Source organism: Apteryx rowi, unplaced genomic scaffold, assembly GCF_003343035.1.
Source record: "Apteryx rowi isolate R43461 unplaced genomic scaffold, aptRow1 scaffold_133, whole genome shotgun sequence".
NCBI classification, from domain to species: domain Eukaryota; kingdom Metazoa; phylum Chordata; class Aves; order Apterygiformes; family Apterygidae; genus Apteryx; species Apteryx rowi.
Genome location: NW_020447564.1, coordinates 549,408 through 576,675, shown reverse-complemented (window position 1 = coordinate 576,675; position 27,268 = coordinate 549,408). Strand labels below are relative to the sequence as shown.

The 27,268-nt window shown below is 40.1% G+C and overlaps 1 protein-coding gene and 1 long non-coding RNA gene across 4 annotated transcripts in view; one reads left to right on the top strand and one right to left on the bottom strand.

The window, feature by feature from the left end:
• Nucleotides 1-20,012, top strand: part of NFYB (nuclear transcription factor Y subunit beta) — a 20,702-nt gene extending 690 nt beyond the window's left edge. Inside the window, exons 2-8 of one of the 3 annotated variants that reach the window (XM_026056815.1) lie at nucleotides 6,489-6,674; nucleotides 9,976-10,069; nucleotides 10,590-10,720; nucleotides 12,733-12,930; nucleotides 14,965-15,046; nucleotides 18,040-18,119; nucleotides 18,328-20,012. In XM_026056815.1, the coding sequence (XP_025912600.1) occupies nucleotides 9,976-10,069; nucleotides 10,590-10,720; nucleotides 12,733-12,930; nucleotides 14,965-15,046; nucleotides 18,040-18,119; nucleotides 18,328-18,360 (618 nt within the window). In that variant the 5' untranslated portion in view covers nucleotides 6,489-6,674 and the 3' untranslated portion in view covers nucleotides 18,361-20,012. Of the gene's footprint in view, nucleotides 1-67; nucleotides 238-6,488; nucleotides 6,675-9,975; nucleotides 10,070-10,589; nucleotides 10,721-12,732; nucleotides 12,931-14,964; nucleotides 15,047-18,039; nucleotides 18,120-18,327 lie in introns of those variants that run through there. The other 2 variants (XM_026056816.1, XM_026056814.1) reach the window with 2 other exon arrangements.
• On the bottom strand, nucleotides 17,044-26,602 carry LOC112961523. Its single transcript, XR_003252051.1, has 3 exons — nucleotides 26,546-26,602; nucleotides 25,392-25,458; nucleotides 17,044-17,777 (listed from the first exon to the last, which is right to left on the bottom strand). It is a non-coding gene; the product is annotated as an uncharacterized LOC112961523 (long non-coding RNA).
• Between the last annotated feature and the right edge of the window lie 666 nt (nucleotides 26,603-27,268).

Sequence of the window (27,268 nt, the reverse complement as noted above, 5' to 3'; positions counted from 1 at the left end):
GGGGGGGACCCGGCTCCCCGGTAACCGGGGTCTCCGCAAGCGCCCCCGGGCACGAAGCTGCTGCTCGGAGGGCGAGGGACGCGCGTGCGGCCTTTCGTGCCCGGCGGTGGCTGGGAGCTGCGGCGCCCGGCACCGCAAGAGCGGCTGCGCCTTGCTGAACCGGGCGGTTGACAATAAAAGTTGCCACATGGCCGGGAGAACGGTGTCCTGCTCGCTTTTTGGAAAGGAGGAAGCTCGGTAAATGGTAGCGGCCGAGCAGGCTGGCTGTAGGTGCAAGGAAGACGCTTGGGCGCGTGTGGAAACGCTTCGGGGTTGTTGGGCTAAATAGGAAGGTTCCTGCGTGCCCCTGACCCGGGCAGGGTTGCATCACTGAAGGGCACAAAAATCAGGAAGCGCAATCGATTAACTTGTTAGGCTGGGAAAACAAAGCGCCATGGACGGGTTAACCAGTAACGCTAACGACAGGTAGCGATCTGGGAACTTTATTTATTTATTTAATATCTGTAAAACCGCTCTGTGTTCGGTAAGTGAACTGAGTTGCCTTGTTCTTCGGCATGCTTCAGCGTGCCACCCGCTGCACTGTCCTGAGGTCATGTAGTCAGTGATCCTGAAAAGGAAGAATATTGTGTAGGGTATTTGTAAGCCATCTATTGGAAAGGAAAATAATCACTTTTTTTTTGGTAACTCTTCTGCAGCTTTTAAGATATGCAAGATTAAATAATCGTACATTATAGATCCTTTTGAAAGTATAATACTACAGCAACAACAAAAAAATCAGTCAACTTCTAGCTTTACCAGTTTATCTGAGGTTTAATGGAAAAGATTTTGTGCTATAAATAACTGTCCTGTAAAAACTATTTAGGAGCTCTGGATTGGTTTTGGGAGAACACAGTAGTTGTCAACAATGACCTGAACATTTCTAGGTGGGGAAGTGGAAATCTGGATTTCAGCCCTTCAGTAGGCTCTCTTATATGTAGTAACCTTTGTCTGTGTTGCTTATGGGGGGGGGGGGGCAGGAACTCGTTTGTTTGCTTAATTTGGATGGAAGTTTTTGGAAGTTAGAAAAAATAATCTTACTGCTGTCTCAGAAAAGACCCAGGCAAAGCAGTAGCAAAAAGCAAAATGGAAGGAGATGCTTTGGGCACTGTTCACAGTCTGGCTTTAATTGGCTTGCAGGAATGGTGTTTATGCATAATCATGAGCATAGCATTCCTGAACAATAAGCTTGGTGATTACTTTACCTTCCCCCCCCCCCCCTTATGTGGCCTTTAGCTTGACAGTTACAATGTTAAAGGAGGATCCATCTCTAATTCTCTGGGAGATTCAAGATGGTTTCACCTGAGTCATTATCTGTGAAGTCTGCCCGAGCTGCTTATGCTTTGCGTAGGTCAGATTATTATATATGGTCTTGGCAGCTAGCATTTACAGCTATGAAATTCTATGTAAAAGATGCTAAGAATACTGGATATTACTCTTTAGACTTAAATATATGACAATTACAGCAGTTCAAAGTTTAATAACCTCTCATTCGTAGTAATAAATACATAAAGGTAGGCAGTGTATGGAATTTGAGAAATAAAGATTCTTCAAGATACTGTGAAGATACGAAACATGAAATATGAAACTGCTTTGAAGTCTCATATCTGGCTTTGTCAAGATTTTAGAAAGGTAAAGATCGCTAGGCTTTTCCTTTAGTGTTTTTAAAATGCAAGTCTATAATGTGACTTCACTTCAAAATTTTGCTTAGAAAAAGGTTGACTTTCTCATTTCAGTGCTGTTCAGTAATATTGCTTTCCATAATCACGATATTTAAAAATTGACGTTTTAATGTCAGAATGCTTATAGAAGCACAAAAGCCTCCCTATATATACATACTAAACAACGTGTATAAACAGCATTGTTAGAACAAAATGAGGTGTCAGCAATTTTGATCGTTTTGACTGAAAATACTGGGCAGCCCTGAACTAGCCTTGCCTTATTGCTTGAGAGGAATAAATGGTTCTTGACATGTTTGATGTACTACCACAATGAAAGGAAGACATAAGCTATCTGCAAACGTTAGCAAATTTATAAAGAAAAAATCCAGGATTTGTGGGTTACTGTTTTAATAAACAGATAACCTTAATTTTCCACCAAAGATACTAGGACAATATTAACAATTTAGTATAGGAAGTAATATGGCCCTTGCAGTCAGTGTTTCTGCAGCAGGAAAGCTGGTGCTGTCTCTTCAGCACTGCTGCTTTGTTTCAGCTTCTGCAAAAACATTTATTCTGCATGAATTCCTTAGTTTGTCTCAGTTTTTTTTTCCTAGCTTATATCTCTTTTACTGCCAAAAAAGAGAAGTAATGGAAACAAAGACAGTTCCTTCTGCTTGCCCTGTATCACTGTTGTGCTAATCCACTCCTACTTGAGGTAAAATGTATACCTTGTTAATCCACCTGTATTGCAACTAATCCTGCTTGCGAACAGTTACTTAGCGCAGTAAGGAGTTGACACTTGCTTCAGTGTGGATGGATCTGTGCTGGGAGGAGAGGGCGGAGGGAGCTCATGGCCTGTGACACCAGGGCTCATGGAATGAGCCACATGATTTTTAGCATTATTGCTGATAATATCAATGTATGGGGTTGGGTGGTGGGGGCAGGGAGGGAAGGTGGAAGGATGACGAGGCCCTGTTTGGGTTTCATAAGGGAAAGGTTTCGTTTCTCTGGTCCAGGAAGCTGGTACAGGCTAGATGCTAACTAGTGTTGGTGAAGCTGTCAGGTGCTTTTAACATCAGTTTGCTTTTGCTAATGTTACTCTGCTGTTGGCGAAAACACCAAACATGAAGGATTAGAGGAGTTTGAGATTGAGAGACTGTGCAGCATCTGTTTGTGTGTTCTAGGCACACACTAAGGGTTTTTAACTTTAAATTTTTGCGGAACTGCTGGAATGATGTTCCTGCATCCTGTGAATGCATTTACCTGTCGGTGTTTCTTACTGTAGGAAACATTGCTTTGCTACCAGGTGAGAATTCAGTGGGAAATTAGGTTCTTCAGCAATCCATGAAAATAAAGGGAAATTAAAATTGCATTTTCAATTAAAAATTCTTTCTTTATATCTATGTAGGAGCAGCAAGTGAGGGTGCAGAAAGCTCAAATAAAACTTAATTTTCTCTGTTTGCAGTTATGCATTGCATTACAGGGGTATGTCTCCTTTGATAGGTATGGTGGCCAGTTAATCTAGGGTGGCTGAAGTGGGTGCTACCTACAGCTTTAGTTGCTGCCCAGTTTCTGTGGCAGGGACAACTGTGAGAAATGTGTTCCAGCTGCTTCAGTTTATTGCGTACCACTTCCTGCTGTCCCTCTTCAGGGATAGCAATTTTGGGAGAGAGGGTGGATAAGTGCTGTGTTAAGTGCTTAAGTTACAAGAGGTCTTTGGTTTCTCTTGAGAGACCAATCTCGCAGGTCACTTTCGGGCAATTTTCCCGTTTCACAGGCAAAAATCTTTTCCTCTAATTTTGCCCTTTATGCTGATCTGTGTTTAAGTCTTTTCCTCTCCTCAGTGTTAACACTTCTGGGCATGTATTCTTCCTTAGCTATCATTTAGCTGAGCCTCAGATACTCTTCTGCTAAAGAGAACTCTTAAGTAGCTCTTGCATCCTGTTTAATCGTAGTGATACTGGGGTTTTCTTAACTCGGCACAGATGTATTCTAGGAACAGTCTCGGTTGTGGGCAGTTGACAGAAGCATTTTTTTTTAAGCAACCTGCAGAAAAATTTCTACCAGATGGCAGTGTAAAGCTGTATGTACATTCACTTGCCACTTATCATTGAGTTTTCTTCGATGCCTTAGTCTGAAATGTTTCCATCTTAATGTATTACTCAGGTTACTTTCCCTGGATCTGTTAATTTGAGTCTTCCTAGTAATGTTCTTCTCTACCAGAGTTTAAAAAGCAAAACAAAAAACCCCAAACCAACCCATGCCTTTGTGCTGCTTCTTTGTATTTAAATGGTTTTTGCAATGTATCACTGAATATTTGGATCAGTGTCCTGTGCTTTTTGCTTTCTCTCCCCAATCACTGGTAAAATCAGATGATGGCATGGTCACTTTGGAGTGACATGTTGTCACTCCTGATTTGCTTAGTTCTTAGTCTTGGTTCAGTCAATATGTGTATGTATATGGAGGTGCTTTAGTGTTTTCCTAAACAGGCTGAAGGTAGTGACTTGCATGATGGATTTTTTGGGGGTGTTTTTTTGTTTGCTTGCTTGTTTGTTTTTCAAATTTGCATAGAACATGCTACTAAATCAGTGTGCTGGAAGCCCGCATGTGATTCAGTAGCCACACAGATGTAGGAGATAGTCTTGTATTAAAAGACATTTGTAACATCTGCATGCTGAAACTCCCATGCAAATAGGATATATGATCTTGAAATAGTTATCTTTTTCTTGAAAGTACAGTTGTAATAGCTTCAGGAACTAATGTAAACTCTGAGCAGAACACCTGGCTTCCTGAACCTTTGAGGATTAAATCTTCCAGGATTTTTGTTTACAAAGTTTAGCATCCATTTCCATCCAAAGAAGTTGCTTTTTTGCTACTAAAAGTGCCAGTCTTAGAGAGACTGTCTTTCCAGTTTTCCAATGACTTCAGTTACTGTAGGTTGAATGTTGTTTCTATGCTACATTGTTCTGCTGCATTTTTAGAGTAACTTCAGTGAGACTGAAGGTTTAAAAAAAAAAAAAAAGGAAGGTAATTAGCAACAGTGTATTTACAGCAGTGTTTTCTCAACATTGGATTGTGTTGTATGTATTATGGACCTTGTGCTGGGTTGCTATTCAGTGTTAAATATGTGGCAGTTGAAATGGTTATGTTTGAGTTTTAAACATCTGAAATTAAAACCATAATACCTGAGCATGTAACTGTTCATTGAGATAATTAGTATAGCAGTCGCTGCATTTTTAGACAAGGTCATGTTTGTCATCTGCAGGGCTCAAAAAATATTAGTAGGGTGACTAGATGGTATGTTAAGTGAGGCTACTATTTTCAAATGCTTAGATCTAGATTTGAATTAAATAACGAATGAAAATAAATCTGACTGATATTCTTCCATGAAACTTACTTAGGTTGAAGTAATGTTTAGAAATGCCATTCCTTTTTCCCCTCGTGAGGACAGTCAAGCAGGGGAGCAGGCTCCTGGAGAGTTTGGGCAGGCTCCATCCTTCAAGGTTTTCAAGACCAGCTTGGATAAAGCCCTGAATAACCTGGTCTGATATCAGAGCTGACCCTGCTTGGAGCAGGAGGTTGGACTACAGACCTCTGGAGGCTCTTTCCTGCCTGGATTATCCTGGAATCCCAGCTTAGGACCTGGTTATGCTAAGCATTTAGGTGTTACACAGACAGAAAGGTGTTATGCTGTCCCTAATCCACTCTCCCAAGGTCATCCTGGCAGCTAAAAAGTCTTTCTTAAAGTAATACCCCCAGAAGTAACTTCAGCTGATGTTAGGCTGTCGGTGTCTAGTCTCTTTGTCTGAAACAGATCTACCTGTCTCTTGCAAGCCCTTTCACTAACTTAACTGGATTTTGTTAATCTAGTTGCTGTTTTAGATTCATCATATTGATGAGCTTCCACTCAAACAGTCTCACTAATTGTCAGATAACACATACTATAGGTGGAAATGGAAATGAGTATGCAGAAAAAAAGAATAAAAACAAAGATGGTACCTGGAGGATGTGTTAGTCTAATGAAGCCGAAAAACCTATAGAGATGCAGCAGACATTTAGAAGAGATTCAAACAAGAATCGTCTTTTGAAGACAAGTGGGCTTAATGAACAGGCAGATGGAGCAGAAGGTGGCCATTTGTTTCCCAGTATTACTGGGACTTGGTAATAAAGATTCAGATTGAGTATCCTGCAGGATGGGTGAGCAGAAGCAAGTGAGTTATCACTTCACTGCAGAAATTTGAAGAATATTGCAATCCTGAAAGAAGGAGACACTGCAGAGGATATGTTTCATAGAAGACCCAAAAAAAAGGGGGGGAAGAGGAAAAACTCAAGGCATTTATCATAGATCTGTGGCTGAGTGAACTTAACATTTGAAGACGTTTGTGGACTCCCTAATCCCAAGTTAAATTCTCACATGGATCAGAGAGCCAAAACTGAGAACAAGACTGCAAGGAAATCCTGGCTTAATTTTAGAGGTAGCTGTTGGAATTTACCAAGCTGCAGAATATAATCACTTAAAACTGTGGAAAGAGAAGAGTGATAACGACTATTTTAGTGATGGGTGATGTTGTTTGAACCTTTCATGATCCTAGCAGCATGGTTAAGTCCTTTAGAAGAGTGGGTGGGATGGAGATGAGGGGCAGAGTTCTCTTCCCCCTTTTTTGCTGTTTCTCCCCACAGTCCTGTGCATAGTAAGACTAGGAAATGTCCTTGAGGAGTTTTGTTCCATTGTGGAGCCTGTGCTGGGATTTCCTACTGCCCTAGAACAACTTCCTTCCATTCCCCCCACAGCTGGCTCCACCAGGAGGAGAATTATCACTGGCCAAGGCTAGGCCAGGATACTACAGTCCTCACTGTCCCTCCTGCTGGAGCAGAGAGAGGTGATGGAGCTGCTCTCCTTCTAACTTTGAGGCAAGCAGAGGCCGATGGAACTGAGCAATGCAGAGGAGAAGACAAAACCTGGTGTCTTAAACTGTGGTAATACTGATGTCTAGTAATTTTGGTGTTCTTGATGCACAAGATTGTGATACTCTCGCAGTGCTGCCGTGATACTTATCATTACAGCAAGCTGAGTAAGCAGACTGCAGACCCTTTGGAAAATTGAAAAGCGAAGTTAAATCTCCAACAAGGAGTCTGCAAAATGCAGACAAAGCCAATTTGTGTGAAGGTTGGCACATGGGAAGCAAATGCTTAAAACACTGTCCTTCCTTTGGATAGAGCTGCTGTGTAAGAAGTGAAACCATTTTACAAAAGCCTCTGAAAAAGGATCAGACGTGCTTTGAAAGAAGCAATGTGTGCGTGTGTGTAATACTCTGTACAGTGAAGAGGAGGTAGAAGAGTTTTTCTCTTGAGCAGCTCCCGAGGCTACATCCAGCTGTTGTAACACTATCCTGAATGTGAACAGCACTCGGGTTACTGGTGCATCTGTAGTCCTGGATGTTGCATAAAGGTTTGCAAGCAAAACCTAGTACTTCTGGCCACAGACAAAGGTCAGGTTAGAGGTTAAATTACTCATGTTTCAGGATAGGTGTAAAAATAGTGCAAGATTGCCTCTCTCTCTCCCTCTGCCTGTTCCTGGTCTGGAAACAAGTGAAGTCTCATTGGAAATGACCATGCTACAGTTAAGAAAAAAAGGCAAGCCAACAAAACTTCCCCCCAAATCTATATAGCCAAACTGACTTGACCAAACTAGCAATGATTTGTCAGAGTATCTCTACTCTTTCCTGTTCACCTCTACCTTTTGGGGCATGAGTTGCTACTGCTGCCTCCTCCAAAGACACCTGAGGTATCTAGACAGCTGGGATAGGTCAGAGGTAATTAAATCAGGTTATACATCTTACTGTATATTTTGACAGTAAGGCCAGCCACTCTGGTTGGAAGCAACTGCTGGAGGAGGAGGGAAGGGTGGAAAGTGCAGGTCAGGAGAAAGTAGAACTAAATGAAGTGTAGATTGGGAACAGAAGAGCTAATTTTCCAGCAAACAGGTAAATAACAGAATGTTAACAGAATTGTTTGATGTTAAACATAGCCAGGAAAAGTTGGAATAAAGGTGACTGATGCTGTGTGTGTAAACAGGTTCAAAAAAATCTTTGGATGTTGGAGCCAACATTGGAAGAGTTCTGTGTATGCTGGGAGCCCCTGTCACCATAGTTTCGGCAGTATTTCTGTTCTCCAAAAGTAGCATTATTAAAGCACGACTGCAAAAATACAATTTTATATTTAAGAAAGAAAGCTGATAATTGTGACACACAGGAATTAAATGTTCTACAAAGTTTTATTTTTTTAATATACTAATTTTCAAGGCATCTGCAACTGGAAAAATGCCAAGATTGTTCAAAAGTTTAAAAAAGTTGCAGAGTCAAATTCAAACTTATATTTGGCACTGCTAAAATAACCCTTTTCAAAGTGGAGCTGTTGTCTGCCGTGATTTTTGTATAGGTCTAAGCTTTCTCCTGAGCAACTGATTATAATGATTATAAGAATTCGTTATTCCTGTCAAAAGGCCAAATGTAATATGGTAACAGCTAACATGGGCTAAAGTGTTTGCTGTTGCAAAAATGCACGTGTATGTATACAGTGACAAAATGTGGATGTAAAAGGCAGTAGTCTATTAGATTGCTGTTTGCTTGTGGGAAGTCCTTCCTAAACAGGTGCAAACTTTCAAGGGAAATAGGAGATACTTGCACCTTTTTGGCCTCCACAGAAAGAGGAAGCACAAAATGCTCCGAGTCTTCAAACTGTAAAACGGCAGGCTGTGGAAGAGCCTCTGGGTCATGGCCATAGTTTAGTGCAGTACTGTGAAAAACCTAAGACCTGTGGTCTTATTTATTTATGAAAGTAAATAAGATCATTGAGGCTTACTGATGAATGACTGCCAAAAATGTCAGTAACTACGCCCCCTTTGAACGGGGAAGGATAGGATGGGCAGGTGCCTCTTGGGGCTCCTGGGGCTGAAAAGTGGTGCTTCCTGGGAGGTTGCCAGGGTCTCCTGGGACGGGGTCTGCAGCCAGGGGGGAAACGCTGGCTCTTTTGGCCTCCCTCTTTCTACTAGTACTTAAATTACCTATTAAACTGTGAACCAGCCTTTAAAGCTACAAGGAGAAGACTTCTCTTGAGCCGCCACATATTGCGAGAGGAGCAAGGAAGGATGCCTGGGGAAGCGGTAGGAGAAGTGAGGCAGGATGGAAGCATGGAAGGCAAAGGAAAACACGACTTTAAAAACGCCTAGGAATGGCTGATGCCTCAAGGAGGATGAGGATGCAGAGCTGGTCCTGAGATTTGGCTAGGAAAAGCTTTGTCAGCTGGCTTGGCAAAAGCAGTTTGGGTGGAGGGTGATGGCAAGTGAAGGGTGCACTTTGTATAATAACTGTAGGTAAGGCATTCAGCGAGCTTTGGGCTGGGGTTAAGTTTAGAGGGATGCTCAGAAAAACGAGTGCCTTGACCTGTTCTGATCAGACTGTCATGGAAATGACACAAGGTTGCTCTGTGTATGTGTTTATATATATATGTGTGTGTGTGTGTGCTGCATGAATCAAACATTTCTGTGCATGGCCTATGCCTCCAGGTGAGTTTTGGGGGAGCTCCACAAAATAGTTTCACTGCCTTCACTGTCAAAAGCAACTAACAGCTAGTTTTACCCAGACTGTAAATTTTGAAGACTTAGCTGAGCTCAGACTCTCAGATGTTTAGTTGGGGTTTGGTCCTAGGCTCAGAGAATAATGTCAAAAGCAATTCATAGTCATATAAGAATAGTCTAGGGTGACCTTAGAAATTTCTACTGAAAAAAGAATGAAAATCCACTTGTCACAGTTAATTTCCAAGATGAAGGGGGTTTTAGTTTGACTGCCTATGATTTTGCTTTTTAATCATAAAGCTGAAATATTTGACCCTGATGTGTGATCTAGGAATGGACTCTAAGTTGTACCATAAAGAAATTTTATGGGAAGTGTTGACCTTTGTGTTAATGAAATACAGTAAACTATTCTTCCTTTAGATTATGATTGTTCCTTTAATTTAGCATTTTTCTTACGAAAGAGGTACACTGCAGGAATTGTTCTTTAGTATGTTAAATCTGAAGGACTGACTGAAGTTGAAACAATTAAAGTTCAGTAACCGTGAAAGAGAATATGCTGTTCTCAAATGGCAAGATGCTTGCTTATACTTTGTATAGATCGGTCTCATATTTCAAAGTTGATTAAAGTGCTATTTTTCAGCAATGGATGCACTTACGGTATGAAAAAAAAGGGGTATCTGAAAGGTTTGCTTCTTCTGGTTATAGATGGATGGTGATAGCTCTACAACAGATGCTTCTCAGTTAGGAATTGCTGGAGATTACATTGGCAGCAGTCACTATGTGATACAGCCTCATGATGGTAAGAAACATAATAAATACTACTATTTCTCTCTATATATGTATTTCCTTCCACTTTTTGTATAGTTCTTTGCTGTCTTCTGTAAAGCCAGGAATTTGCAGTTGTTTGTGTTCATAATGCCTCACCGTATAAAACGTTTTTCATGCAGTTTGAAGATAGGGTTTGGATTTGTCAATGTTGACACTGAATCCCTGCAAAAAAAATTTTTTTATGTTCTAGGAAAGAAGTTTTATTTTGACATGACATTAATAATGTTTTGTGGTGTTGGAAGAGAAATGTTTATAATAGCATTTATAAATCCAGTCAGCAGCTACATTCATTTATGTACATAATATGATAAAGATGATATAAAACGCCCTCATAGGTACCCTAGTGTTATATCTGTTTTTTATTTCTACAATGTTAATATTTTGGGCTTTCGAAAGTTCTTAATCCTTCAGTGTAAGATTTTAAACTTGACTTAATTGTGGCCAGTTGTCTATCACATACAATTTTTACTAACTTTTCTTTGTTTCATTAGACACAGAGGACAGCATGAATGATCATGAAGATACAAATGGCTCAAAAGAGAGTTTTAGAGAACAAGATATATATCTTCCAATTGCAAATGTGGCAAGAATAATGAAAAATGCCATACCCCAGACAGGAAAGGTAATATCCTTATCTGAAAAGAAAGTGTATTAATGAGTTTTATTCATTCCTCTGAGTGAATTTGAGCTAGTAGAACAATACCTTTTTCCAAATGATCTTGATTTATTGGAGAAAAGCCTGTCAAATAAAAAAGAATCTAAGCAGAAGGTGCTTGAGATAAAGTCCTTTTTTGTTAGGCTTCTGAAAGCTTTTAGTAACATCCATAATTATAGTATCCACAACAGTGCTCTTCACAGGGCTTTCAGGAGCATTCTTCTTTGAAGATGTGTTCTTTGAAGTTGTCACAACAAGTCAGACTTGGTGACAATCCCATATCAGTAAGCATATTTTCTATGCAATTCTTTGCTGTGAAATTTAATCTACTTTTGTTGAAGTGTTTAAAAGTTGGAGTAAGTGAACCATTTTGGATGAAATAAAAATCAATTCCTCAATTTCAAGGAAAGGGAAAGGGTTAGTTTTCCATTGCCTGCATCTTTGCATATCCAAATGCCAAAATGACTGCAGAAGCCTGCCCTGCACAATGTAGCCAGGAAGGCCACATGTTGAAGGACTTCTTTTACTTCCTAAGAATAGACTTTTTAATCAATTCTGCCGATCTGATAACTGTATAAGCATTTGAACGTTCTACCTATTTATCTTAAACCTTTGCAGGGCTATTGCTAAGATCAAAATGTTGTGTAGTATTCAGATACTACTTGCTGTTTCTCTATTGTATTCCAATACTACTTCTTGCCTCAGTAACTTTTCTTCTAGCTAAAGCTGATATTTTTTTATAGATCCTTCTAAATAGAAGCAAGAGATAACTTACTTGCATCTGCTTGTACTTTGATAGTGTTCAGGGTTTTCTGGGTGTTACATTTATATCTTTGCTGCAGAAATCTCTTCACTAGTCCATATTGTCATAAATTCTTAGCAATTAAGATGAGATTTTTCTCAAGAATTTAGCATATGGGATGCCAAGCTATCTTGAAAAAGCGGGGAGGTTTTTGTGAAAAACTGCAAGGGAAGCTGTTGGCTGATGAGTACTTCTGAAAATCTGGCCCTCTGTCTGAAAATATCAGAGGAACTAGTGAAGATACTTTTTCTGCCTTTTTTTTTTTTTTTAATACAAATGTGTTCTTCTCATTTCAAGAATAAGAATTTTAATTATTTTAATTCTTCAGTTGGCTCCTGCTAACTCTCCAAATAATCGTGAGCAACACTTGCTCTTATTTTAAGTCAGGTAAATTACTTTTGTCCAACTGGAAACCATAATCAAATTTATAATCAAATGTTTGTTCATTTGAATTCTCATTTAGAAAATTTACACCAGAATATTAAAGTGTTAGAGAGCTTGCTTCTAAGCATATGTTTTAGTCCCTGAAATCCAGTCAGGATAAAAATACATGTCATTGCCCGATCTGGGGAAATGTTCTGCAGTGGTTGTATTAAAAGGAAAATGGAAGTGGGCTATGACATTGCAATGAACAGAATTAAAGAGAAGATATAGGTGAGCAAATCCAGGCGCAGTACTATTCTGCATCTATACATGCAAGCTTGTGCAGAATGCAGTTAAGAGTTCAGGAGATCCTGGCAGTTAGCTGTGCTGCCTGAAATAGTAAAACTTAAAATCATGAAATAGTAAAACTGTTAAAATTGCATTGCAGCTGTACTTACATAGAGCAGTGATGACATCCAGTGGTTCCCTCACATACAGGTATTGCCTAAATGGGTAGTATGATCAGGTTTGGGGATGTTCCCTTTACTGTCTAGTGCATTTTTCTGGGCCTGAAGGTGGAGGATCTGTGATGGTACATGCTGACATACTTTAAGGTGATATTTCAGGAATCTGCAGATGCAGTAGAACTTAAGGCAATTCAGCTAAGGACCAGGAGAGTTGAGGACATGCAACTAACACTGAATTCCAGGAGTTGTTAGTTGATCTGTGCTCCAGGTGAGGTCACTGAATGTTGATCACTTTGCTTCTAAGGATGATCTTGATTTATCTTTTGGTGATGCTTTTTCCTTATCAGATTGCTAAGGATGCCAAGGAATGTGTACAAGAGTGTGTAAGTGAATTCATCAGCTTTATAACATCAGAAGCAAGTGAGAGGTGTCACCAAGAGAAAAGAAAGACCATCAATGGAGAGGATATTCTCTTTGCCATGTCTACCTTGGGATTTGATAGTTATGTGGAACCTTTGAAGTTGTACCTCCAAAAATTCAGAGAGGTTGGTAAAGTGTATTTCCTCATTGATTTAACCTGATTCTGTTTACTCTTAGCTCCCTGTCATTATAATTGAATAATGGCTAACTTGCACGGTATCTCACAACTATTGTCAGGGACTGATGTAATTTTTAAAAGCATTCCAGAGGATATCAAGAGGAAAAAGGAATAAGTAAACATTTTGATTAGACTTGCTATTTCAAAGTAGTTAAAGCTTTCAACTGAATAACTTTTCTAATATGTTGCTTGTAGTAAATCACACCGTTCTTTAAAGGTGCTTATTAAGAATACTTAATTTGATCTTTGGGTACAATTAATAAAACTATACTAAACTGCATCCTCTGAGGATCTAGCATAATGCCTACTATTGCGCTAGGCTTCAGATCTGCAAGAGAAAAAGCTTTCAATGTGAACCATTATTCTGACTTAAGCTATCTGCTACAATGGTTTATTAATCTGGGTTTTAGCCTGTCTGTTAGTTTGCTTTTGATATCTAGTACAAGCTAGGTATGTGATACAAGCAGTTTTCTTTACTTCTGCTCTATCTTACTTTTTACAGCGATCTAAACTTTTTTGAAATAGAACTTGCTTCTGTTTGGGGTTTTTTGTTCTATTTTTTTTTTTCTCCTCCTGTCCAGAGACCAAAGAGAATTATGCATTCTTTCCTCTTTACCTGGGTATTCTGTTACCTCAGAATACCAGGTTTGACCAAGGAAATCAAAGGCATTTCTATCCGGTGACCTCTCTTCATCACCACTGTGAATGGAGAAATTGTTCAGGGTTAACACAATCCTGCAGAAAGAACCCAAACAAATGCTATATTTTTAATGTGGACCACTCTGTCAATATGGCTGCATGGTTTTATTGGCATGAGTGAAGCTGGGATTTCTAAATTGGCACTGCTGTAGAAAGAGGTGTTCTTTGGACTTTGTTCTGTAAACCATCATTTTCAATTAATGGGGTCAGACTTGGTAGTGATATTTAATTTGCTTGATAGCACATGAAGCTTCCTTTCCCCAAAAGGTCATTTGCTGTAATGAAGCATTAGAGCATTATTACCTGAATAAAAGGAGATGCAAGCTAAAAAGTTTGAATCATTGCAGTGTTCTATCTCTTTCCACTTCTGTCTAGCAGTTGTGTATGCTGTCCATGTGCTGTGCGTGCACTTTAATTAAAATTGCAAGTGCTGCCTAACCTCTTGCAGTACCTCTCTGGAGAAGTCTAAAGTGGGTCTATTTTACTTTCATTCTGAAATGTAAATTTTTTTTGCAGATGTTTATGTTGTGGTAGCAGAGTAGTGGGGCTGTTTTTTAATATTTGGATTGGATGGTTTCGCCCATCAGTTTTAAACCTCCATTCCAGCTAGTTCTGTCTACATGGTACTGTATGCGGTGAAACTTTTCCATTCTGTAGCTTATGTATTTATTTCCAATCAAACAGCTGCAGAGGACACTCTTCATAGCTATAGTGTTTTCCTAGGTGTTCTTACTTAAAGGCATAGATCATAAAGATTCACAGCTATAAAACTGTGCCGAGATGACTGAGAGACCCTTGGCTTTCTCTGCTGATATTCTTTCTGGCTGTAGTGGTTGCTGCAGGGAAAGAAATCCAATATTTTGGTTTTAAATGTTAACTCTTATTTGTATGATGATGGCACTTGCATATGGTTCGTAAGCAAATGTTGCACATTACAGAATCTCAGAACGCCTGATAATTTCTTGTAAACACTCTAACTGTTCCTTCTGGGTTACTACAGATCTCTGACTTGCTGCAGAACTTGAAAGCCTTTCCTAGAACTACACAATCTTAGTTTGCAGAGTTTTTGTTTGAGGAATATGTCTAAGATGAAAAACACCATTTACATACTCATATACTGTGCATATCCTTAAAAATTATAGGGTTTTTTTACAAATCTTTGATTTAAAATTTCTACTGCTGCACAGTGACTTTTCTACAAGTTCTGAACATTGGCTATATGTTTCCCAAAGCAATTTCAAGCGACTGTACTCTAATACAGACACTCATTTTATTTTTCCAGGCAATGAAAGGAGAGAAGGGAATTGGGGGAACAGTTACAACTGGAGATGGTCTAAGTGAGGAGCTCACAGAGGAAGCATTTAGTAAGTAATGCTTTTCAAATGATTTTATTCTTATTATGGCTCTCCTAGAAATAGCACTTCCTCTAAACATCAAAATTCTTATCTGAGGATCACATCCTAGACTGACCATCTGGGTGACACACATGATCCAAGGAGACTTTCATTTGAGATGTCTAGAGGATAATCTGTGCTCTGATTAAACCCTCCACAGTCAGTACAATTTAGAGTCACAATGAACTAGCATAGCGATAAATGCTGACATTGATAGTAGGCTCTAGTAATAGTTAATGTCAGCTGCGGAAGATTTTTAAATGCATAAATTAGTGCTAGTATTTTTCTTTAGACTTAAACACAGATTATACTGAAAGGTGCAAATTTTGGGTTTTTTTAGTGTCTACTCATTTGCTCTTCTTGCAAGATTGTCAGGGAAAATGTAAAATAAACTCAACTTGATGATTTGAAACTTCACTATAGGGTTTTTTTTGGTGGTATGTTTTTTTTTGGGGGGGGAGGGTTTGTTTGTTTTTGTTCCTTTTTTAAACTATGAAATAAGACCTGATCTTTGTAGGGTCTTTGGCATGGCTTTGATTTTGTTGATGCTGGATTCTTAAAAACCCAGGCAAAGACTATGTGTAAATGCTAAGGACTGGTAACCTTGAAGCTGGTACAGGAAGAATTAGGAGATATAGCTATTGTCATATCCATCAATGAGGGTGTTTTTAAGTATCCAATAAATCTTCTGTTTAAAATCATTGGCAAACTACTGAACTAACAAAAATTTGAAACCTGAGGGCTGAAACAACCTGTTCAGGTCCTGAAACACACTTTGCTCCCCATATTAATGACTTTGGCTGTACAAAACATAACACAAACTCTTAGAGTCTTTCCTAGCCTGGAAGATAAGCTCAGAAAACCTGCTGGAAATCAAGAATCCAAACCCAGATATTGCAGGGGCTTGTAGAAAGCTTTATTTTTTTAATATTACATTTTCTTTTAAAATTGAAGATTAAGAAATGTAACTAGTAAACTTTTATCAGTACTCAACTTATATCTAGTAACTTTATTGGTTCAGGAGTAGTAGGGCACTAACACCGCTATAAGCCCAGTTTATTTACTTTGGGCATATAGCTAATGGTTTCTGGACTGGAGCTACTGGAAGTCTGGCCAGCTTGGCAGGTTGTCATATCAATATACAGATATTGTTCCAAAAGCGTTGTTGTGTGTGTATTCTGATCTACTGTTCACGCTTTTAAACTGCAGCTCAAGAATTGAGGGGGAAGAATATTTGGAAACTTTTGACTGTGTTTTTGTCCTGTGTCTTGTTTCAAATGAGCAAAGAGCCAAATTCCCCAGAAGTTTCTCTGCTTCTGGGAAGCTCGTGCTGCATTTAGCCTGAGTACAATACCCACCAGAAACTGGAAACCAGAAGAAAGGAATCCCCTTCCATCTGCGGCGATTCTGTCCTCTTCCCAAATTTGATATGCTCCCCGTTAAGTGGCTGAAGGCTGAAGATCTGCTTTTACTGGCTTTCTTCAAATATCCCAGGCCTCGGAGCCTCAGTGTGCTCTATGAAACAAGCCTTGATTTGCTGTGCTTCGAAAAGAGCAACTTTGGAAGAGAGTAGTAAGATGTGTCAAGACAGAAAGACATTGCTGTAGCAGAAGGGAAGGCAGAAAAGGAGAAGCTTCTGTGAAATAACTGGCCACGCTGTGTGCTGCAGGTGTTTCTCTCCACAGGCGCAGTTATAGATCTGTTCGGGGCAGTGGTCTCACTGCAGTGGTAGTGTAATAGCTGTGCTAGGGTAGCATAGCCCTTAGCTCTTCATCCTCCTGCAGCCAGGGCAGAGGCCAGGTTTTGAGCTGTATTGGACGTAGGGCCCTCACATTGAAGGGCAATAAAATTTTAGACCTGCCAGAGCCATTTCTGACCACGGTCTTAATGTATCTCTTGACACACAGCTTATATTTGTTCAAAGTTAATACAAAGAAGGCAAGTAAAAGCAAACATCAGCCTTCAAGTTGAAGCTGTTAGGATTTTATTGTGTGTTGAGATTTTTCTGGGTTTGGCCTCTTATTCATACATAGTAACAGCCACACTTTAAAAAAAATCCTGTTGTTTGTCTCCAGGTGGAGAATGTTACGCTGCAAGAGCTTAATTTACAACCTAAGGGTTTTGCTGCTTTGCTCCCAAGCAGCAGTTGTAACATATTTACTCTAAATGCCACAGAGCTCAATGTATGTGTGACTGTAAGGGTTTATCTTAGAGTATCACTCCCTGTGTTTTGTCTCTGAAACGTCAGAGGTACTTTTTACTCCATTTATTGGCCTCTTCCCCATATGAAGTTCTGAGCTCTTGCGCAGTACCCTGAAGGGCATGCTGAAGTCATCCAGGCTGATGTCAGGTCTTTGGTTTCCTATCAGTACCTTTCCCTATTTTATTTATTTATTTAGTCATTGCCTGCCTGTGTTCATCTCCGCCACCTTTCATGCTGCTTCCCCATCAGAGTCCCTGACATATCCTCTTTCACAGAGAAATGTAACTTCTGCATCGGGTTCCTCATCCACATGTGTGTTTAAGTACTAACCTTACACCTAAACAAAGTGAACTGGGAATTCTCCAGGTTTCTCAGAATATTGGATGTTGGAGATTACTGTCCTGACTGCAGGAGTTTTTTTAAAGTGCTTGGAACACTGAAAAAGCAAACTCTGCTCCAGCCCCCAGGGTATTGCTGTGTATGTTCCACCTCCAAAATCTACAATGAAAAACAAGTTTCAATCTTACTTTTAGATTATTTGTTGCAAAATAAAGTTGAATTTTTCTTAAGTGCTAATGGGAATAAACTCGTTTACATGGAACACTTAGTAACAAATGTGACTGTAGCAGTTTGGTCTGTAGCTGTCATGAGAGGAACTGTTCCATTGTCCCTGGGTGGACCAGATGTTGTTTAATGGTGATAAACACTTCAAACAAGGCTCCATTCTTGTCTAACTTGCTTAAAATGCTCTTTCTTTTAGCTAACCAGTTGCCAGCGGGCTTAATAACTACAGATGGCCAACAGCAAAATGTTATGGTTTATACAACGTCTTATCAACAGGTACCGTATCCTATCATTCCACTCTCTCTTTTGCTACTAAAATTCAAACCATGTTTGAGCAGCCCTTTTCTGAAAGATATGAATATTAATTATATTTAGTTCCTTGGCTGTTGTGCCATTCAAATACAGTGACATTTCAAGGCTGCTAACTGTGATGCAACTTCAGAAAAGGTTAATCTGAATGTAAGCTTGCATTTTCTTTCTCTAGATCTCTGGTGTTCAGCAAATTCAGTTCTCGTGATTTGAAGAAAACTTTGGATCTGGAAACATGAGACAGAAAAGCTGTGCAACTCTAACAAAGAGACAGTTTTAATGACTGGTGAAGAGATTTATCTCTTTGTATATTAAATAGCTGTAATGTAGCTACCTGAAGCTTGACTAATTGAGGTGTGAATTCTGACTCAAATCTTTTTCATGAATGATTTTAAAAAAATTGGATTTTAAAGGTATTAAAGTATTTTTGTTTTGTACAAGAGTTTGTTGCTCTGTATAACTCCTGTATGCATTGTATATTGCAATTTATTACTGTCAGAGATTTGTAGACAGTTTCTTATTTTCATATTGAATCATGTTACTTTTGTAATTCAGGTAAACAGCTGGGTTAATTCATGTTTACCCTTTGAATAAAATTGCAAGGGTAAAGTTCATTTTTGAATGCAAGTTGCCTTTATTATAAAGATTGAGTTGGTCTTGGTTATGTAACTTGTCTTGCATGACAACCTCAGCTAACTTTACATGTCAACATATTTATTGAAATCTTGAAAGGGACTTTTTCTCATGAAACTAGCAGCTCAAAAGAATTGCTACCACTGTTTTTTATGTAACTTTAGAATTAAAAATTAATCTAGAAACAAACAGCTGCTCTGGTACATCTAGAAGTTTAGAGCTCTATCAACAGTGTTAATTAAAACACTGTTTGTGTATGATGCAGGTCTTCATTTCATTTTTTTTTCCAGTTGCATTAACTCTCCTTAGACTTATTCTGTTATATTTAAGGTAGTCTTTGCACTACTGAAATGACTCTTCCTTTTTATGTATGTTTTTTAGAATCCAAATCTTCAAATTCAACTGTAGTGAGGGATGGGGGGATTTTATAGTTCTTGTGGTAAAAGACCTCATTTTAACTTTTTACTGAAATGTTTTAAGGTTTCTTGTGAGACTATGGGAACTAAAATGTGTTAGCAACTTTCTCTGTACAGGCTGTGGGTGTGTGAGTGATTGAAACTTGAACGAGTGATACAAATCTGGAATGAAAGACTTGAACTTCTGGTTTGCTGTCTCTTTCCTGGTTTTGCAATAAACTATACCTAGATAATGTAGTTCTGTATATTTAGTGAGCTGTTCTTAGTAATACTGCTGTTTCTTTAATAATTGGGTGGTAATTTTGCTATATGCAGTGTCTTATCCTGTTAAGGTAGAGGTGGTGTTTTTAGTAATATATCTTATTCAGACTGAATTTGGGACCTTTTGATATTTTTACTGTTTGCAGTGGGCTGAAATGTAATATAACAATTACCTTTCCACGTACCTGTTGTTAATTTAAACAAAAAAAACACACCTTGGATCTGTTGCCCTATAACTTCTTACTGGTTTTTGTTTGTCATTTTTTTACCAAGTAACAGTTTAAACCTTAATATTAGAAAAATAGCTTAAACTAGGACATCCCAAAAGCCTGAAATAGCAGTTCTTTGCTACACAAATCTTATGTTTGTGCAGACCTAACCAGTGTTTCTTGCAAATCGGTGTTCTGCTAGGAGAGCCTCTGGAGAATATCCAGTGTAATCCGTGGCAATCTGGGCAGTTGTTCCTGAGTTTTGTGGTGGTCTGTCATTCTTCAGCAGCTATGACTAAACAAATGGAGTTTTTCATTAAATATACAAATGAATAACACAACCACTGCAAGAGTCCCTTCTGTTCGTATTCCATTTATTTGAGGCCATCATACCCTCTTCTTGATGTACCCAAATTTGCAATGGAGAAGCTGCGATCGCAGCTACGGAGAAGCTAGAGCTTTGGCAGTTGTATGTGCAGAAAGGGGGTGAGGTCATCCACCGCATCTGCCTGATGCCAACTGAATTTTTCTCAATCTATCTGCCTTCTCTTCTATGGGTTTAAGTTAAACTGTTTGCTTGAGTTTGTGATTTACGTATGAGCCAAGGAGCTGATGCAGCTTTTGTTGCTTTGGTTGGGCTTTTTTTTCCCCCTGAGGTCCAGGGACAAAACTGCATCAAATTTGCTCATTCACTGCCTGAGAATACACATGCAGATGTAAGGGGCCACCATGTCTTGTTTGATCTCACTATGAAACTGTTCATCTGGTGCAGTTTGCAGGGTAATAATGTTGTGCTGATAAAAACAAATGTGGTTCTATTTATGGAAATGATGGAGGAAATACTCCGTCATGGTAGTTAGCACAGCCAGTGTGGGTTTCATTTTTTTTTGTTTAAAAAGTGGTATGTATTCTGACTACTTGTTTATTTTTAGTACTCAGACTTTACAAATAGTTTAGATCAAAAACAAGATTGACCATTCCTGCTCTATCCCATCTGCTTCCAAAAAACTGCCATCTTTTAGTTTTCTGAATGTTTTGTTTGAACTAACATAACCCAGAGTTGAGCTTGAGCTCAAGGTAGTAGTGGCAGTCTGTGCTAAACTTGGAGAAATGTTACTCAAATTAGCAACTGTGTTCAAAGATCAGCTGTTCCATGCACAGTAACTTCTAGGTGCATCTCCATGATGCATAAACATTTTAATCCCTTAAATTAATGAAATTTGTTTAGCTTGATCTTTCTGATCTTCTTCTGTACAGTGGTCATGGTGTTTTTAAAAGCATAGAAAACTTCCCTCTCTGGTGAAAATGCAGCCATGACAGGAGCTAATCTAAAGAGATTTTTTTTCTACCTTGCATTTTCATTACATGCCTAATGGGAGTCTGATTGCATGCATGTTAAACACACACATCTCACTTTTGTATTTATTCCTCTGTTCTGATCTCTGCTGAGCGCTAAAACGTGACTGTTTGTTTCTTTGGTTCTTTATGGTTTAGCCAGGGCTGAGGGGGACCTGTGGCCTGAGCCAGTACATCCTAAATCAGCTGGCACATGCTTCTCTGCCTGTAGTTGCAAATCACCATGAATCATATAGGTTATACTTTAAATAGCCACCTTGCTTGAAATGCACTGTGCCTATACTGTGAGTGAGTCACATCAGAGTTTGAACAAGGGTTGGGAGATGGTCGCTGCTGCAGAGCTTCAAGATGATGCTCACTCATAATTTGGAAGCATATATGGATGCAGAAACAGGGAGACTCAGTTCTCTCATCTTCAGCAGAGGGGGAAGCATATGGCCACTGCGTGCACCCAGGAGATTCCTCAATACAAAGCAACGCATAACAGCAAAGTGGAGAGCCCAAGGGCTAGTGTTTTCCACAACAGTTAGCTGTCATGATGAGAGTTGGCAGCAGCCTTGCTTATAGCTATAAAAATTTTTCATTTTATAGAGCTCTGAATGTGATTAACGTTACTGTTAAGCCATGCAGACTTGCTGCTTCAGTTTTATTTGCAGGGGTAAGACAACTTGTTTATAAATTGCTGTGCTCCCAGATTCACAGGCATGACTCTTTCCAACTTTCCTGTGTTTTATTCAGTACAAATTAAAGGAAGTTCTTCACTTAAATTCAAAGTTTATTTTCTTATGCTTGTAAATAAAAACTCCTAGTAGATTCTAGGATAAATAATGCTACAGAGAACTGTCTTTTATTATAGGGCCCAAGTAGGCTGGAGGAAGAAGTTGATAGTGTGGAGAAAGGTTTTTCCTCTATTCCCCTTTCAAACTGGTTTGGTGAAAAGTCCAGGAATGGTGGTGGAAGGATGCCTTTTGGCTGTGCTACAGTTCTAGGACATGTACCTGGTTGAAAACATGGACCAATTTCTCCTTTTTGAAAAGAAGGGAGGGTGTGGTACAACCATTCACACTTTCACCCTTTGAAAAGCTGGCTGTTGATCTGTTTACCTACTGATCTGTGAAATTAGTATGATGATGGACTGCATATCCCTCCTGACCCTCACTGTGTAAAAGCTTTATGGAGAGGGCTCTAGAAACTCAGTGTAAGTAAGTTCAGCTTGCACTGACATCCAAGGCCAGATGCATTTGGGAGTTTCCAAATTGGTGCCAGCTGCCCTGAGTTTATTAAATTGTGGTCTCCAGCTAGGGCTGCAAAGGCAGGGGAGAGGCAAGGCAGTACACAGCAGCTCAGATGGAGCTGGCTACACTGTTTTAGGAAATCTTCCAGGCAACCTGCTAGGGTCATTTCCTGGAATATCTTATTGCAGCACACTGGTCAATAGGACCCATTTGTCAGGAGCAATGCTACCTGATTTGCCTTTGTATGAAAAAAAAGTATTGAGGGTTTAAGTCTGTTCTGCAGAAGAGCATCCTTCAGGCTGCTAATTTAACCTGTATGTGCCCAGTACTTCAGCTGGCCCAGCCCCTCCAGAGTCAGAGAAAGCTGCTGACTTTTAGGGCAGAGAAGAAAAAAACCCTGCTGGAAAGGGTTGCCTTTCTGGCTGACACACCAGAGTAGGACACAGCTCAGTACTCCCCCCAGAAGGCACCTCTATATTTGCAATACAGAATCATTAAGTTTTATCAGCAATTCACTCTTGGTCAGAATCAGCCCCAGGTTTGTGGTCCCCTTCAGTGGCACAGACAACCTTTCTCTAGCAATCACTGCATGTGGCCTGAGTCTACCCCTCCTACCAGGGGTAAGGGCAGGGAGGAAGCTAAAGCATTTCCTCAGTGCTCCTAAAACTAGTGACATTTGTGCTGCTTTGTGTGCTTACAAGAAAAACACAAAAGGGGTTGTTTCCAGCCCACAGTGGTTCCCTGCCTTGCCTCTGTACACAGCCCTTCCCAAGCTGATGGGAAGGTATGGACCAGGAGCAAAGGGCAGGGACAGGCACTGCTCCCGGGGGTACCACTTGTCACCTTGGCATTAGCCTCCTTGAAGATCATAAGCTGAGAAATGCAAGAATAACATTTTTCTCCAGTTAATAGCCCAGATTCTGCATCAGGGATTTCTCACAACCACATGTTTCATTTCAGACAGTTGGAACAGCCACCACACTTGGCCAGGTGGGTCTGTCTTTCATTTTTCCTCCTCATGTATGTTACTAACCTTTGCGGGATGGAAAGCGATCCTCTCTTGTCCTCCTGGCAGCAAGGACACCACTTTTACACCACTAAAGTAAGGTGGCATGTTTCAGAGAGTAATATGGGTACTGATACAACTTATGTTAGCAGATTGCCTAGCAGTAACTATAGTGGAAAAATAATTTCTTAGATGTATTTGCTTCTTGTGTAGCTTTAGTATGATGAAGAAACAAGAGAGGCAAAGTTACAGAAAAGACTTTTTTTCTTAAATCAGTGAACTAATTTAGTAAGTAAGGTCAGGGAGTCTGTCTGAAATGATACTCTTGCTATGATAAGACCATCTCCCACATAAAAGGACACAGTAACAGAGGATATCAACTGAAACCCTCAAAATGCACACCTCGGACCCACGGTTCTGATATAAATGCCTTACTATTGAAAACACACAGTTGAAACATGAGGACCACTTTACATGAAAGCAAACCAGGAGGAGTATATATTACTTCTATTTCTCTTTGCACCCTGTGTGTAGGAAAGTCAGTCGACCCCTTAAAAGCTCACTTCTCATGACGGGCCAGAGCAGCGTGGAGCCAGTAAAGGACTCACAGGTTTGTTCCTGCAGTAGCAGCCTCGGCCCTTGCCCTGAAATCCAAACCCAGACAGACACCACATTCCCTATATAATGTAACCCCCTGGGAAAGGCGACCCATAGGAAGCCTGCCTGGTGAGCAGGGAGCTTTGTGGGGCCGGCTGGTGGGAAAAGCCTGAGCACAGGGCAGGGGAGAAGGGAAGGGAGCCAAACCCTCAGCTCTGGTCAGCTGGAAAGCATTTCTGCTGGGGGGTTACAGGCTCCATCGCTTCAGGACAGGACCACAGAGGCTGCTGGGTCTCAGTGCTACTGTGCTGCAGGACACAGCAGCTCTCCTGCTGTTCAAAACCAGCAGCCACAGCCATGCTTTGCAAGCCAAGAAGCTAAAGCTGCATTTTTTGAAGAGCTCAGAGCTGCCAAGCTGTGTCAGCATGTGCACAGGATGGGTCAGGAGCTGATCGCTTTGACTAACTTCTGGATTTCAGTCTGAATTTGAGCTGAGGGAGATGTCAGGATGGGGGCAGGCCAGATCCCAAGGTATTGGGAGAAATGCAGCAAGACCTCCAGCAGGGTTTGCGCAGCTGCAGGGTTGGGGTGTCTGGAGAGCAAGTTTGGATTTAGAAATCCAGCATCCTACCTTTTTTTGATCTGGTCCAAAAAGTCTCTTAGAGTGGATGCAGTGAGATCAAACTCTGTACCTATCAGAAAAAGAAATCTGGACAATACCTGTCAGTTTTTTTGTTGTCTGGTTTGAAAGATCCCATGTTGCTTCAAATGTCTGAGCTGCACTTTTCTACAACATCATCTTCCTAAAGTTCTAATAGCAATACTGAGATCAGTCTCTTGTATTTGTAACTAACCTTAGAATAATTATAATAGTAATGTAAATAGCCTGCATTTATACTGAAATGTAAGTAGGTGAAAACCCAAGCTGTTAGACTCAAACTTCAAGTCTCATTCTAGTCACACTTCAAGATAGTCATTTCAGACAGTTGCTCCCAGGCTCGGGAACATTTTCCTTCAAGACCAGACAGCTATTTTCTACTCTTCTTAACAAGGCAATATTTAAAGTAATTTATCCTGATTTTTTTCTGATGACAGCATATTTGGCCTTATTGTTCTTAGCTGCAAGCACTAGAATTATAGCTATTTTTCAAATCAATAAGGAGGTTAGAGATAATAATCTAAAGACTGAAGGCCAGCTTGGATGTCATCTATGCACTCAAAGTTTCCAGAAGCATTTCTGCTACACATGAAAATCCAAGTTTCCTAATGTTCTAGCAACAAAGCTGACAGAAATGCCAGACTCTGAATCATCAAAAGACTTCACAATCACAGTGAGGCCTTTATTTAAACTGAAACTGAGTTTACTGAAAACCAGAGATTTTAGGCTCAAATTTCAAGCTCAAGCTTCAAGATATTAGCTTCAGAAGAGCTATGCTCTCATAAATCACTAGAAAAAACATCTTTTCCAATATGTTTTAGCCTCTTATTTTCTGCAAATAAGTCATTCAAGGGACAGACAGAATTACCTGACTAGGTCTGTCCTTAAAGAATTACTGCACAGCACAGTGTAACGACTCCTCGGCTCTGACCGTTCTGTGTAAGACCAAGAGGGTTGCAGCAGGAAAGGAGAAAATGAAGACCAGAAACCAATTAGAGATTGTATACTTAAATGCACAGGTTAAAGCTACACACCTCTGTCTTTCCTGAGGTCACCATCACCACTACTATCCTAAATGAAAAATTTGGCAGAGATGGCAACACTACTTTCCCGGGGCTTAGGTGGGAGCAGGCTCCATCTAAAGACAAAAAAGACAAGTGACCAGGAGGACTGATGAAAGACTCTAAAGGCAACCTTCGATAAAGAATTAGCTTTTCCGTAGGGAAATGAAACAAATTACCCCATGGTAATTTATTAATTTATTGGTAATTACATCTCCTCTATACCCCCCATCCACACTACTGAAATAAATCTCACAACATACCTCTGAAGTAGGAACTATTAAAAAAAGGGGGGGGGGGGAATCTAACAGAATGAAGCTAGAGTACTTCCACAAAACTATGGGACAAATCAACAGCAGGTAGACAAATAGGACCCATATTTCCTCTGCTTTTTAATTAGATATAGTCAATCTGCTGGAACTTTCCATGTGATACCTTTCCATGCCAAGCAATATCAACTTTGCAGGCACTCATTCGCTTACTGTGAAATTCACTTTAACTGTAAATGCAAGTAAAACTGTTTTAAAAGCCTCCTCCCTATACAGGCAAAGCACAATGAAGTAATAATTACAAAGCTGCTATTAAAAATAAATATTTGGGATACTTCATAGCACTGCTCAAAGTTAGGAGCTACTACTTGCACGTAAGTCTACTTTAATAAAAATTGATTATCAATATTGCATGTGAGAGAAGTGGTTATCCTAAGAGGCAGCTACAGTCACTGGCAAAAAAAAAATTAAAAAAAAAATCAATTAAATGAAAGAAGGAAGGGAGGAATTACAAGAAGATGCAAACAAAACCAAGGAACTGGTGGTCTTGAACCTCCTAAGATGGCACATGCTCAGCGTGCCTATTTTAAGAATCACTTGGAAATGATTTTTATATTGATAACTTTCATGTGTGGATCACAGCATTTTGTAATTTTATCAGATACAGAAATAACTCTCACAACACTACTTACCATTTGGGAAGCACCAAAATGCTGCTTCTCTTCGAAGATAACATATTTGAGCCTTCATTTTCATTCTAAGGAGCTGCTACATCAACTTAGCAAATGCAGCAAGTATTAAAAGCAGATGCTTGTGAGAGCCAAAACCCTCCTCAATAAAACGATGACAGCAAACCAAAACCAGCCCCCATCTGGTTGATCTTGTTGTGTTTTTCATTATTAGCGTGCCTTTAACGTTCAGCAAGTCACGTGAAGTACTTCAGGCTCTTGAAGGACTTTGGAAACCGAGGGAGAAGGAGCCACTTTCTGCCTCCGCTGGCACCAGATTTGCGATGACACAACGGGAGCTCACGGGTGGGGGCAAGCACAGGCCGCAGGGCACCTTCCCCGCAGGGCGTCTGCCTGCCCCAGCCCTTCTTTCTAACCTCGCCACCAGAGGGAGATTTGTCTCTCTTCTTCGACTGCAGCCAGGAATCACCTTCCCCGGAAGGTAACTCGGAGCAGGAAAGTAGCTCGGGTGCTTCCGCTGCCCTCAGAGCCTTTCTCCCGCTCCCTCGATGCAGCCCTGGCCAGGGCCCAGCGAGCACCAGAACCAGCGCAAGGAGGAGCTCGAATGGACAGGCACAAGGGAGGAAGATGCATAAGGAAAAGACAAATTCCCTCTGTCTTCTGTGCTTTCCAGGCACAAAAGACGAGTCTCCCGTTATCCCTTCTCTTCTCCACACAGCAATTTCC